At 45.9% G+C, this 14,239-nt stretch overlaps 3 protein-coding genes across 7 annotated transcripts; 2 read left to right on the forward strand and 1 right to left on the reverse strand.

Moving 5' to 3' along the window:
* The first annotated feature begins 490 nt into the window (after positions 1 to 490).
* Positions 491 to 1,783, forward strand: cldn10e (claudin 10e). Its single transcript, XM_074664324.1, has 5 exons — positions 491 to 722; positions 800 to 961; positions 1,029 to 1,110; positions 1,192 to 1,305; positions 1,381 to 1,783. Exons 1-5 carry the CDS (start codon positions 491 to 493, stop codon positions 1,781 to 1,783), a joined length of 993 nt encoding a protein of 330 aa, XP_074520425.1.
* A 3,472-nt stretch (positions 1,784 to 5,255) lies between these two features.
* Positions 5,256 to 6,379, forward strand: cldn10d (claudin 10d). The gene is made up of 5 exons (XM_074664757.1): positions 5,256 to 5,487; positions 5,563 to 5,724; positions 5,797 to 5,878; positions 5,966 to 6,073; positions 6,187 to 6,379. The coding sequence occupies exons 1-5, from the start codon at positions 5,256 to 5,258 to the stop codon at positions 6,377 to 6,379; spliced, it is 777 nt and encodes a 258-aa protein (XP_074520858.1).
* A 117-nt stretch (positions 6,380 to 6,496) lies between these two features.
* On the reverse strand, positions 6,497 to 13,438 carry dzip1 (DAZ interacting zinc finger protein 1). Of its 5 annotated transcripts, none has more exons than XM_074664867.1 (19): positions 13,317 to 13,438; positions 12,636 to 12,791; positions 11,864 to 12,463; positions 10,776 to 10,860; positions 10,553 to 10,668; positions 10,318 to 10,476; positions 10,102 to 10,239; positions 9,966 to 10,028; positions 9,755 to 9,883; positions 9,431 to 9,479; positions 9,297 to 9,347; positions 9,071 to 9,130; positions 8,574 to 8,743; positions 8,295 to 8,499; positions 8,030 to 8,198; positions 7,635 to 7,957; positions 7,432 to 7,553; positions 7,196 to 7,355; positions 6,497 to 7,117 (listed from the first exon to the last, which is right to left on the reverse strand). In XM_074664867.1, exons 2-19 carry the CDS (start codon positions 12,636 to 12,638, stop codon positions 7,008 to 7,010), a joined length of 2,712 nt encoding a protein of 903 aa, XP_074520968.1. In that variant the 5' UTR covers positions 12,639 to 12,791; positions 13,317 to 13,438; the 3' UTR covers positions 6,497 to 7,007. The 5 variants fall into 5 exon arrangements, with proteins under 5 accessions (XP_074520968.1, XP_074520973.1, XP_074520970.1 ...); XM_074664872.1 differs by having other exon boundaries at positions 12,596 to 12,791; XM_074664869.1 differs by having other exon boundaries at positions 13,321 to 13,430.
* Between the last annotated feature and the right edge of the window lie 801 nt (positions 13,439 to 14,239).

Below are 14,239 nucleotides of genomic sequence, written 5' to 3' on the forward strand. Positions count from 1 at the left end.
CTCTTTTTATCTGAATGTATTTGTGTATATTCAGTTGTGTTGTGTGTGTATTGGTGTATCCATATACATGTATATATATATATGTGCGCAGATTTATGTGTGTATGTAGATGTGCCTATATATCACACCGTGAATGTGTGAGCAGATGCATATATCTATATCTTTTCATTATTTTTGGACTTGTATGTAACAAAGGAAAAACCCCCAATAAAGAGAAGTTTGAGAAAAACAAACAGTTTGACCTGAACTTCCAGAGCCACTTCGATGCTACAAGCTAAGCTAAAACATGATGCTTCCTTGGTAACCAGAGATGAGTGCTGAGGTAAGCAGATTCAGCAGTGGCTCATGGGAACCTCAGTAGCCGTTGACTCCCACCCACATCAAAAACAACAGCACAGCCCGTATGATGCACCTGTGATGCACTCACCTTCTGCTGTCCAGTGAACTCAGATGAAGACTTGACTCTCGTGCTGCAGGAGCTTCCTCAGAGATGAAGATCCGCGTGGTGCAGATTTGGGGTTTCCTCATGACAGTCTTCGGCTGGATCTTCATCGCCTGCACCATGGCCATGGAGGGCTGGAAGATCACCTCCATCGGGGGCATGGGTGGCTCCTCCATCATCAAAGTGGCGTGGTACTGGTCCAGTTTGTGGAGGAGCTGCTTCACGGACTCCACTGCCGTCAGCAACTGCTACGACTTCCCCGTCCTTTGGTCTGTCGAGGGTGAGGAGCATTTTCCACCTTCACGTCTAACTCCACCTCAAAAGTCTGATACTTAAAGTCTTTCTGCTCCACTCCAGGCTCCATCCAGATAGTCCGAGGCCTCCTGATGGGGGGCCTTTCTCTTGGCATGCTGGGATTTGTGCTCAGCCTGTTGGGGATGGAGTGCACCTACATTGGGGGGAAAGATCCGTCAAAGCACAAGAAGATTTTTGCTGGAGGATGGTGCCACATTATCGCTGGTAAGTCTCGTTTTGTTTCATAAAAATCTCTTCATGTAGACGTTTAATGATGTTTGTCATGTCTCAGGGATGCTCGCAACATCCGGGTACGCCGTTTACGCTCAGTATGTCTCAGTGGAGTACTTCAACCCTGAATTTGATGGACTCAAGTGAGTAAGGACGCTAAAATTTGTTCATTTGATTTGTTTCTGGAAACTTAGGAATTAATTTTTCTGTTTTAACACCACCAGGTATGATCTTGGTACCCCGCTCTTCCTCGGTTGGGTGGGCTCGGCGTTCCACAGCGCTGGTGGTTTCTTCTACCTGTGGTCTGTCTGCACGCCGCTCTGTGGAGGGGAAGTCACGTAAGAACAAGGCAACACACTTTCTCAAAGCTACTTCACTAGTCAGCACAATCTCATCATGTGTCTCATCTCCAGAGTCATCGCCATCCCACCGCCACAGCCAGATCCAGAGCAGAACAAGTCCACTACAGCCCTGTCCACAGTCTCCGGGATCACCTCAAAGACCAAGCTGTCCTCCGTCTCAGAGCTTTCATCCCGGTCTGAGCGCTCAGATGTCTCTGACATTTCCTCCAGATCAGGTCGAACGTCCAAATCTGGTCGCACCACAAAAACAGGGCGGTCAACGAAGACCGGAAGAACCACCGCCAAATCTGCAGGGTCAAGGTCAGGGTCAGGGTCAGAGTCAGGCCGCTCTTCCAGATCCAGTGTGTCGACTTTGTCAGGTTCGAGGATGAGTGGGAGCAGCCGGACGGTGTCGTCTTTGTCGGGAAGCTCGAGGAGTGAGTCGACACCGTTCTTAAAGAACTCTTACATCTGAACAAGTCGCTGCGCTGGATTATAAATGTGAAAATTTGTGTTTTATGATGAATATGTTGCACTTTTTGGTTCATGTTTCACTTCAACTCTGATCAAACTGTTTCACTCTGTGTCTTCATGAAACAAATAAACCTCAGCTGGCTGATCCGGTCAGGTTGACAGTAAACAAAGTCTGCTTCTGTTTTTCAAACCCTCACACTCTCACCAGAGCAGCCGTCACAGGACGACAGCTCCACACATGAACCCACTCTTGTGGGGTTTTTATAGCTTCAGAGCAGAGTTAAATACATTTAAACAGCCCTCATTGAGAATTAGCGGTTAGCTGAGGAGGACTCACCAGGCTGAGAGGATGTGGAGGAGACGTGCTCAGATCTTGGGCCTGCTGCTCTGCACTTTGGGCTGGGGCTTGGTGGGCTGCACACTTGGGATGGACCACTGGAGGTGAGTCAGGAAAAATGAAATGAGGAGTGAAGAATGACATTTGATCATGAGGCATCAGTGTAGATTTCAGTCAAAGGAGCTTTACATCACCACTAACCGTTGAAGATAATAAGGAGAAAGAGGGTCTTAACGCTTCATCTTCCTGTGTGAGTCTCACATTGAAACAGTTTATGGTTTACACACGACTCACCTCTCCAAGTTGTTTAAAACCAGCAAACTGTGTGACAGATGCTCCATTTCACCTGCTAATCGTACACACGTTATTTTCCTGTCAGAAACTAAGTTCATTTTGGTTTTCTTTTTACCATATAATGTCAAAAGTTTTTTGTAAGCGAGTACCTCCCAGCCCTTTTATTTCTTTCTTCTACAATAGAAGGATCACAAGCAGCCATCCAAAAATTCTTGGCTAAAAAAAACAAATGTCCTTCTTCCATTTAGTGAATATTAAGTACAGTATTAAAGGTTGTTTGGATAATTTTAAAAAGATTAGGGGTCTCATTATTTCATTTTTAGACTCTATTTCCTCTCTTAAGGACTAATGTAAAATAGGTTGGATTTTATTTGTTGTTTTTTTTTAATTATTATTTTACTTTTTTCTATCATTTTCCTTTTTTTGTCAGATATTTTTCTAATTTATGAGTCCCTCCTGTTTTTTTTTGTTTTAAATCTAAAGTTGACTTGTTTTAAAACATATTGGATTTGACTCTGCCAGAGGTGTCATAACTCTTCACATCCATTACTCAAGTTAGGGTTTAAAAAGACTTTTGTAGAAGTTCAAGTGTGAACTCAAGCTTTTTACTTCAGTAAAAGTGTAAAAGTACTGGTTTCAAAACTACTTAAAGTATAAAAGTAAAAGTAACTCAAAGGTGCCACAGAGGCCTTTAGTTTGTATAGTTCATCCCCTTCCTAAGTCTCTGCTACAGACATCTTCATACGGTGCTACGTACGTCTGTTATGTCCTTTTTTAAGTTTATACATCTCTCCCATCCACAATCAAATTCACTCTTTCCAGATGGTGTAATTTCAGTAATTTTAGGAGAGCTTTTACTTTCTTTGGAGTGTGTCTTTGTGGCAATGACAAGCTGAAGTGAAACAGGAGCAGTGAGGCTACCTTTAAAATGAGCACAGTATAGAGTACAGATATTCGCCTGAAAATGTTTGGAGTAGAAGTAAAAAGTCAGCTAAAAAAAAATCACCCAAGTTAAGTATAGACACCCCAAATTTCTACTTCAGTAAGGTGATGAAGTAGTTTCCCTTTAATACTTGACACCTCTGGACTTTGGTCACGTGTAAAGGTGTGTTCTTGTTTGTTTATAAAAATATCAAACTGGATAAAAGCTCACTTTGATGCATTTCTACACTTTGTCCCTTGAGGGTGGCCCAGCTGGGAGGCCAAGGAGGCTCCTCTGTGGTGGTGACAGCCTGGTTCTGGTCCGACCTATGGAAGGACTGCCATGAGGACTCCACCTCTGTGGTGAACTGCGTGGACTTCGGGGTTCTGTGGACGGTCAAATGTGAGCACAAACATGATCAAACACCAAACTGTGCGATCAAATCCTGAATCTGTGTGTTTCCTCTGCTTCCAGCTCACATCCAGGCCGTCAGGGGGCTCCTCCTCATCGGTCTGTTCCTCGGCATGATGGCGACCGTGCTCACGTTTTTTGGGATGGAGTGCACACGCCTGGGCGGGGATATGAGAAGCAAGGACAGGATGTTGATTACTGCGTCTGCTCTCCATCTGTTTGGCTGTGAGTCTGACTGGAGCGTGTTGTGGATCAGCTGGTTGGAGCATCCTGTGACCGGTTCTTCTTGTTTTCCCTCATCCAGGTGCATCAGACCTGGCTGGTTATTGTTTATACACAAACAGTGTGGTGGACGCTTTTTTACACGCCAAAGCAGATCCGTCAAAACTGAGGTAGCCTGAGATGACCCTCATGAGGAGCCTCAGTTCTCTGAACACACATGAGCAGCTTTTTGTTCTTACCTGTGCAGGTATGAAGTGGGACCGCCCCTTTACCTTGGCATGGCTGCAAGCCTCCTGATTCTACTGGGATGCACGCTTCACTGTGCGACTTCATGCAGAGCTGCCTACCCAGAAAGGTTTGTTGATGATCACTCCAACAACATCTGCAGGGATATTTTTAGCAATCCTCCTGTGATCAGGGATGGGTACCTTTCACATTTGAAAAGATACAGCACCTATGCCTGGTACCTTGCAATACCGGTACTCAATTTTCGGTACTTTTTTGTGTTTCTGTTGTAAAAAACATCTTTTTTTTTTTTTTCCAATTTAGTGTTTTATTTAAGGTACCTAAACGTGGTACCTTTTGATTACCTGTGTGAATTGGTACCTAGCCCTTTTGACAGAATTTGGTTAGTACCTATAAATTCCATCCCCACCTGTGATGATGTTTCTCTGCAGGGAACATCCAGTGAATCCCTTCCTGTGTGTGGAAAGAGATGAGAAACGCTTCTTCAGAGGAAATCAACACATCTACGTTCCACCAAAAGTGTCAGATGGCTTCAGGAACATTGCTTCCTACAAGCTAGCATCTGTAGTGACTGTGTAACACTGAAGACAGATGAATTTAATGTATTTTAAGCCCAAAACATGTCCAAATTGAAAAGAATAAAAGCCTTTTAAAAAGCTCTTAATGGGAAATAAAGAAAACCAAGCTGGATATGTGTTGAATTTTCTTCTTTTTGTGTCTTAGATCTCACAGGTGAGAGTTTTACAAATCCAGGAAAATGAAATGTTGATGTTTTTGTGCTGAAAATGGTGAGAAATGAAGAGAAAATGTTGATTGTGCACTAAGAAGGAGGAGAAAGGCAATCATAGGGGAGAGCTGAAATGATCCAGCAAGACGTAATCCCTAAACACACAGGATGCTTACTGAGCAAAACCATCTCAAAGATAAGATGAGAAAGAACAAGTGACTCATCCAGACTCCTGCTCTGACACCAGCACATCAGCGATGATCAGAGAGAGCGCTCGCAGTTTCCCACAGTGACACGGTGCTCGAGGCCTCACCATGAAGTACAGGACGGTGGTGATGTACATGGAGATCGGCTGCTTTGTGTCGTGTCTCTGCGGGTGGATCCTAGTGTGCTCCACTCTCCCCACAGAGTACTGGACCTTCTCTGAAGTGGGGAGCATCGTGCTGACCACCTCCAACTACTACTCCAACCTGTGGAGGGACTGCATCTCTGACACCACGGGGGTGTCCGACTGCAAGGACTACCCCTCCATGCTGGCGCTGCCGGGTAGGAAACCAAGAGTTGGGACTAAAAATGATAAAGTTTTTTTACTCTGACCTCACTTTACCTTCTGATTCTCAGCGTTCCTACACGCCTGCAGAGCGCTCGCCGTCTGCGCTGTCATCACAGGGTTCTTCGGAGGTGTCCTCACACTTGTAGGGATGAAATGCACTAAAATAGGGGGCTCAGAGGTCGCCAATGCCAGGGTGACCTTCGCTGGTGCTCTAACCTACCTAGTGTCAGGTAAAAGAATACATAAAGATTAGTGTTTAACCTCCTGATCACTGCTCATGCTCATTGATTTCACTCTGTCAGGATTCTGTGGGATGATCACCTACTCCTGGTGGGCCAACAAAGTCATAACAGAGTTCCTGGATCCAACTTTCAGATCACAGAAGTGAGTTTTTCTCTAAATTATAAGTGGATTTATTCATGCTGAATGTCCTCATTTTCATTTTTTGTGTTGTGTGATTTTTCTGCTCAGATTTGAAATTGGAGCTGCAGTTTTTGTCGGCTGGGGAGGCTCCATTCTTCTGCTGTGTGGAGGGGCCGTGCTGAGTTTCTTCTCTGGAAAAGAAGGCCTCCCATTCAGGTACATTCATGTAAAAGTCACTTTATGATTGATAAGAGTTACTTGAGGTGATATTGAAGCTGAAAACAGGAAGAAATGAAGTAAATAACACACACTGTTTCTGCTTGTGTCAGCAATTCTGCAACAGTTCCTCGGAGACCAGGCACGTACGTCACCGCCAGAACCAGACGGACCTATATGCTTCCAGCCGCCTCCTCCAGAGTGACTCTGGGCCCCCCGCTGTTTTATGAAGGCAGGAAGCTGAGCAGAGCAACAGGAGTGACGAGGAAGACTGGTGCCACCTTCAGCAGGGACAGCTTCGTGTGAAAAAGTGACTCGAAAGACTTTAAAGACAGAAATGCAACAGATATTTTCCTCGGATGAAAAGTGTATGTTTCTTTTATTTATTATTATTTTTTTAAGTAATTCCGTATTTTTTATTTTTCATTCCAAAGCTATTGTTTTCTCTTGTATGTAAAGCCCTCTGTTATTGTCAAATTCAAAATCTTTGCACTTGTACTTCTCCCAAATCACCACAAGATGGCATCCAACACACACAAAACTAACTATTTTTCTAGACTTTTAGTACGTTTTCTGTCAGATACCGACCTGATGAAGGCGACACCGCTGGAACCGTTGGTGAATAAAACATGTTGACTCTTTTATTGCTGGTTTAAATATTTTCTATACAGAAACACATCTCATTGAGTCATGGCTTTAAAAAGTTTGATGTACAAAAATTCATAGGAGCTACATACAGTGCTTCTGGAGTGTGAGTTAAAAAACACTGAGGTCTAAGGCAAGCAAAGGATTGGCACAAGGCATCTCTAGCAGATTTCATAAAGAGCTGTTTCCCTTTGTTGAGTATTGCTGTGAGTGTTGAATAAAGTTCATAAAAACCAGGCCGTGTGGTGTCCAGGCTGAGGGTCTGTTGGTGCTTAGCAACATCACCTGATCAGCTGTAGTGTTTACTGTATTTATTGCTAATCTCCTCCGAGTCGCTGATGTCGCTAAGCGAGCACAGGCTGCTCTTCAGGGTGCTTCCTGTCCCCGCTTCAGTCAGACCTGCAGACATGACATCATCATTATCACCGGCTGAGTGAGACGTTAAAACTGAAGCAAAGATCTCACAGAGAGGCTGACCTGATTTGGGCGCCTTCCCCGTCGAGGTCCCCCACACGCTGGTGCTGGAGGAGTCCAGGCTCTTTCTGATTGGTCCAGAGCCCTGAGCTGGTTTGGAGACTTCCAGTCTGTCCTCTAAGGAGGAGACCACCCAATCGCTGCTCTCTTCTAGATCTGTGTACTGTCACCACACACAGAATCAGGTTTAATCATCATGTGACAATCAAACACAGATTTATAAAACACAGCAGGCTCACCGTCAGCTCCTGAACCTCGTCCTTCCTCTCTGGTATGACGCTGACGCCCCCTACTGGTTTCTTCCCCCCTCTGTCTGCAAACTGCTTCTCCATCTTTTTGGCCAGGCTGCTGATTTTGTTTTCTTGAAGAGAAAAAAGTTCACAAATCAGCACAGCAGTTGATTGAAGGTGTAAGGTGGACGTTTGAGAAGAGGGAAACCAACCTTTCCCAAAGACTTTCCTCTCCACGTTCCCGTTCTGGTCTTTGTGACCCCGCGGTGGTCCTTGGTTGATCTCCTGCAGCTCGCTCACGTCAGACCAATCGTCATCTTCATCATCGCTCTCCACCTTTGTGACAGCTGTCTTCGTCACCGCTGACCCCCTGCTCTGCTGGTTGAAGGTGGAGACCGTCTGCCTGGCTGGAGCAGGTTTGCTCGATCTGATTTGGACTGGGTTGGTTTGCCTGGGTTGTGGGAGTTTTTGAGGCTGCTCTGCGATGTCTGAGTCCTCCTCCTCAGATTCTTCATCAGAGCTGAACGGAGGAGTCCTGAGGAAACAGGAGCATATTTAGAAAAAGGTCGCAGTACTCAGAGTGTGGTTCTGTTTGTGCTCTCTTTACTTGGTGAAGCTTCTCGGAGCCAGCTTTGTGTTGGGTGTGGACGTCTGGGGTTGGGCGGTCTTGGTCCTCGGTGCCGGCTGAGGGGTCTTGGGTTGTTTCACTGCTGCCCCACTTTGAACCTTAGTTGCTCTGGAGGGGAGGCTGCTGGATCGAGGGCGGATCTGGACCACTGCAATCACAGATGATGAAGAAAGAGGCTCAGCTTTAACTGGTTAACACAAACTCAACGATGATCTCACAGGGTAAGAAGCTTTGGATGACTCACCCTGAACCGACTGTCTGGATTTAGTTTGTGACTCAGGAGCAGGATCGCTGCCTCTCCTTCCTCCGCCCAGCTTCTCCAAAACAGAGCTTACAATCTCCTCGCGTTGGCGCCAGAAGTCAGGTCTCCCTTTCGCCGCTTCCTCTCGAGATGACTGCACCTTCGCAAGGAGGGAAGTCAGCTCTCTGTGTTTCAACCCGCTCTGATCCTGAGAAGAAGAAGAAACTATGAGAGGGGTTCAAAATGATGAAAGCACAGGACACCTTTAGTGTGTGAACTCACAGGCTTGACTCCTAAACCCTCCAGCCTCCGATTCACCGCCTCCTCCATGTTCGGCCGCATCTCTTTGGTCATGCTGGCGTTCCTCTTCAGGACAGCTGCGGCTCTCTGCTTCTTCTCGGGGACGGGCTCTGGCTTCCTCTCAGCGGGCTTCCTCTCGGATAAACTCGAGTCTGCAAAAGAGGCGGCTCCATCAACACTTGAGAGAGGAATCATGCCTTGATTTGAGAATGATGAGCATGCATTTGCAAATTTTCACATCCAGCTTCATGCAACAGGCTGAGTGGAGCTGATGGATGAGACTGCAGAAGAGGAGGATGTCTGCAGCCTTCATGTTCATGCATGTCATGTACCACCAAAACTACCAGCCAATACAGAGCGATGCAAAGTGTACTGCTCGTAAAAACGCCACATCACTCAGGCTCTAGCTTTATGACGATGACATCATCCTGATTACAAGACTGTCACGTGCATGCAGACGAACGCAGTCGAGCGGCTACCTCTCTCCTCTTCTGACAGCTCCTGAATAGGATCCAGCTTTAGAGCAGTGACTGGCTCCTCTAATTGGACAGCACATTGGGTCAAAGGTCATTAGAGGTCAAGGAGTGGGACTAATGTGATGACTGCGCTGCTTGTTAATAGTTTGTTGTTAAAGATATCAACCTGTCGTGCAGGAAAGCTCATGCTCAGTTTCTCACAGCGCAGGGGAGCTTGCTGCAGACTCACCGAGTACGACTCTCTTTGGTTTGGGCTCTGGAGGTGGGGCGGTGACGAGGACTGCAGAAAAACAAAATGTGGTGAATGCGTTAGGATCGTACACTTGTGTTTGTTTGTTTTTAAAGATGATCGAAGACCCTTACCTGGTACTTCGACTACTTTGGTGGGTGGATTGGAGGAGATGTTCCTGATCTGGAAGGTGGAAAAAACAACATTGTGTTATCCTTCAAGTTAAAAACACAACAATCCACTAACTTCTAGAACTTAATCTCCTTTCTTTCAGCCTCTTCTCCCTTTCTCAGTGTCCGACTTCCAGCCCCGGTCAGATACACTATCATCATGTCACAATACAGCACAATCTCAACCCCGTGCAGCAAATACAGGAAATCCTGAACAAGTCCCAGACCCTCCGCCTCGTTTCCTCTCCCGACACAATCGCACAGGGCGGAGTGTGTGTCAGCGCTAACCTGCTCCCTCTGCGCTCTGATAGTCTGATCCCTCTCCTGCAGCCTCCTGTTCATCTCCTGCTGCAGCCTCCGGGTCTGCTCCTGCTGCTCGGACACGGACGACTGCGTTCGGTTCAGCTCGTTCAGCAGCTGGGAGGAGATTGAGAGAGGATGTGCTGTCAGGGACAAGTGATGTCTTCTAGATTAAACAAATACTGAAACAAAAACTCACCTGATTCTTCTCAGACTCGTGTTCAGCTTTTATCTCCTGCAGCCTTGTTTCCCACTTTTTATCCTAGAGGAAGATGTGCTCGTTAAATCTGCGTCACATATTCAGATCATGTGAACACAGGAGCTAAAACACTGACCTGTTTCTTCAGCTGGTGTTCCAGCTTTTGGATAGCGAGCGCCTGCATCTCTTTGTAGTTGTCCACATCTCTCTCCGGCTGTGAGTGAACAGGGCTTGCTGCCTTTTCCTGCCTGGCTGTGTGGTTCTGATTTGCCTCCTGTGAAAGAAAGTGGACTAAAATAGTAAGAACATGTGTATCAAAGGAAATCAGATGAATGTGAAGATGTTTGCGTACGTTTAGAGCCTGAATGTTGCGGCTGTAGAGGAACTCCATCTCTTTGCGCATGCCGTCCCTGCTGTCTTCAATCTTTCTGTCCATGCGTGCCATCTCCTCAGCCTTGAAGCGGTCCATTTCTCTCTGCAGGTTTGTCTGCAGGGACTGCTGCTCCCTCTCCTGAAAGCACAGTTTGACGAAGGTTTTTCACTGGATAAAATCAAATCAGAAGTAGTGTCAGCTTCAGTTTTCCTACCTGAGCTGCTTTAGTCTGAAGCATCTGCTGCTGCTGCAGAATCTGCTCCTTCAGACCGCTGATCTCCAACTTGAGGCTCTCGATCTGCGACTTCTTCTCACTCTCAGACCTCAGCTCTAAAAAGAGAAGACACAAAATCAAGTTTCACATCTTTTGTACAATCATACTTTATTTGTCAATCCCTCCTCTCACTTCAGCAAACCTTTCTGACTGGCACACTTACGGTTTTCATACTCATCCGGGTGGCGGCGTTGCATGTGATTCTGCAGGAAGGCAGAATTGAGGAAGGATTTATCACACTCTGTACACTGAAAAAACAAAGACATGAAATCAAATCAGATTGGAAGTCAGTGAAGTAACAAAGCTCTATTTTGATTGGATGCATCCTCTGATTTCAGACGAGTGTTTCCAAACAGACAGCTCAGCTGATGCTCTCACACTCCGACAGATGCTGCCTCCGCTCCACACACACACACACATCACACGCGCCATTGAACTCTGCCGCTCACTGTAGCAGCGACTTCATTCATTGTTAAACCTACTGCTACTGATATCATGTCACACCATATGGCGGCAGAGGCAGCGATGACGGTCGTGGTTTCAGCGTTAAAAAAATCAGGAGTAGAATTAAACGAAGCGGTAATCTGGACTTTGGCCAGCAAAGGTCCTCAGAGCAGACAAACACATGCTCCTTCTATCAATTATTGAGCCGCTCCTGTTAGCTGAGCTTGCTGCGCACACCTAGCAACCACATGCTGTCAAGACACATTACAGCTGTTGCCTTGGAAACTGTGAGGCCAGGTCAGCTGCAGCCTTCACACTTGAAAGGCAGAGAGGCGGTTTGCCGTAAATAACCTGAAGCTTTGTGATTTGTGGTTTAAAATAGGAGATCTAAAAGATAAACAGCATCTTAAAGGAAATATTCCTGACAGTAACACTTCACTGGTATGTGTTTTGGAGTGTAGGGGAGGTGGGAGTCATCTCGATCACAGCATTTGTCACCCTTTTGTAATCAGATTACAAAAAAACTAATTGCCGCCAAATGACACCATCTGTTCCCCCGCTCTAAGACCTGCTCCACCACTCAGAAAATAAAGCTCATTACAGCCAAAAATAAGGCAGCTGTAGAGTGCAAAATGTTTCTCATAAAGGTCTGTTTTCCTTTCTCCCGCACAAAAGCTGTGAATGGATTCAGGGAACAATGACGGAGAAAGGGGTCCCAAAGAGGGGGAGGATGGAGCCAGCTAGCTAGAATTTTCAGATGCAAATTTGAACCCCCCAGAGAGCCAGCGTTTAGCATGTCAGCAGTACCTTGTGGCTGCTGATGAGTCTCGGCGCGAGCAGCGACTGCTGCGTGCGGATAACCTTCTTCCTCTGCTTGAGCTCTGCGGTCAGCTCCTTCACCTTCTCCTCCTGCTTCTTCTGCTGAGCCAGCAGCTGCTCTCGCTCACCGCCGGACGCAGATAGCCTCTCCTCCGCAGCGCGCAAGCTGTGGGTGAGAAGCTCCTGGCAGTGCAGAAGCCACTCCACCGTGAGCTGGGCCAGACGCAGGAGCTTGATGAGAGCCGGGTCCACGGGGCTCTGGCAACGCTGGCAGCGCTCGCCATCTAAAGTGCAGAAGGTGACGGTGCCGACGTGATCCTGCAGGGCTTCTATATCCAGCTGGCTCACCACAAGGTCCACGTCTAAGGCGCTGATCCGTCGCCAGTCCACGCTCTCCCTGCGAGGACGGAACTTGAATGGGAGGATGGTGGAGGCTCCGCTGGATGGAGTCATGCCTGGTGCTGGTGCAGGGTGTCCGTTAGTGGAGTGCTGACTGAGCGGGGAATTCAGGAGGGATGGGATCCCTGCGGATGAGTGGGTCCCTTGGCTGTCAGCGGTGTAGGGGTAGTAGACGTTGTTATGGAATGGCTGAAAACAAAACAGACCCTCATTTGAAACACACGCAGCAGCTTAAGCATAAAACAGCTCAATTAGATTAAAAGAAGACTAGCATCTTTAGCATTAGCAGGCAGATTCCACCACTGCAGAGTCTCCATCTACCTATAGCGATGCTGTCCTGACGCAGCCGTGCTCTCCTTACCATCTTCGACCGGTTTTTGCTCTAACAGGAGAGAAAGAAATCGAAGCCCCCCTTGTTCCCTCTCTCCGGTTCCGCCCCCCTCTCAGCGCAGCTCGCCGCGTCAACGCCAGGGGCTTTGCGTCCGCGACGTTACCATAGAGACAGAGACGAAGCTCCCTGGGGAGAGAAGTGTTATCAAAACAGTGCAAATGTTGTCCTACAGTGCCTTCTCTCTCGGGGAAAGAGGGGAAACGCTCACCTGAATCTTTCTTTGGCATGTATTCAGATTGTAAACGTTAATATGTACATTAAAAAAACGTCCCTCACCTGTGAACGCGCACGCGGAGTTTGTGAAACGGTTGCCTTGCTAACTGTAAATACCGCTAATCTCCTGGCGTCACGTTTCCTGTTGCTTGACCTCAACCAAAACACAGCACTCATGTCTGAACCTGTCCTAACATCATGAAAAATGTCTTTCCTGTGACTTAAAGCAAAAACTCAAGTTATCTTTGATGGGTTTTCCTCTTAAAATGAGTGACTATGGCGGCTCATGTATGTCAAACTTCAAGCTAACGGGCACATTTTTTAAGGACCGTTAAAAGCAAAACATAAACAATGTAAAAACAGCATTTAACATCACCGGCAATACAGACAGAGACAGGTTTTGTTTTACGCTGCAAGTACGTATGAAAAAACACTCACCTACAGGTGTTTTGTGTGGTTTTGAAGTGTAAAGAAAACTTTTCTTTCGACGGTACCCCAGGCGATTTGAGGGTGACGTAGTAGCTGGTCTCCACATTCCTTAATCCCTACGAAGGGGGGAGAAAAACTGACATCAAGGTAACGGTAGTTCAACACGGCTCTTCCGGAAAATTCTTTCAAAGTAAAACTTTAAAGAACACAAGGTAGGGCAATGGTTCTAAAACTTTTTTCAGTGATAAGCCCCTGTAAAATGCTTTTTTTTTTTTTTTTTTTTTTTTTTGCTGTACTATTAGTGCTTATTGATAAAAAATATTCAGTTTATGAACTTAAACTCAAATACGATTCAAACATTGATAGAGAAAACGGTGTTCAAGGGATTTTGTATGGTTGATTTTTTTTTGGAGATACATTTCTGAATCTTACATACCCCTGGAGTGCCCTCACACCCACAGGGGCACATGTACCACTGTTTCAGAACCACTGAGATAAAGTATTAAAACATTAGGGTTTTGTTTGTTTTGATTGATTCTGACATCAGCGTCTGGATTTCAACATAAATTCTCAGTGCGAACTAGGACTTCTGACTAAAAAGATTAATACTGTCTTTTTTTTAGTTAAAGAATTCTATGAATAATTTCAGAATTCCATTTTTTATCAGATTGCAAAGTTTTACTTTTTTCCCAACTTTATTTTAAAATTAGTTCCATTTTTTTTCCGAATTATGTTACAAATATATATTCATCACGTTATATATTGCATACATCTATCATTGTGTAATGCCAATAAATCTGTAAACATTATATGATTCTCTGACATTAAACACTGGAATTAACTATTTATGCACCACAATCTATTTCAAATGAAAACAGAACTCCATCTTAAGAGCTGTTCATCCAAACTTTTACTTTAAGAGCAGAGCGCCT

The sequence above is a fragment of the Halichoeres trimaculatus genome, unplaced genomic scaffold (assembly GCF_033239565.1).
Source record: "Halichoeres trimaculatus isolate MK-OKI-2021-1 unplaced genomic scaffold, fHalTri1.1 fHalTri1_scaffold_24, whole genome shotgun sequence".
In the NCBI taxonomy this organism is placed as follows: domain Eukaryota; kingdom Metazoa; phylum Chordata; class Actinopteri; order Labriformes; family Labridae; genus Halichoeres; species Halichoeres trimaculatus.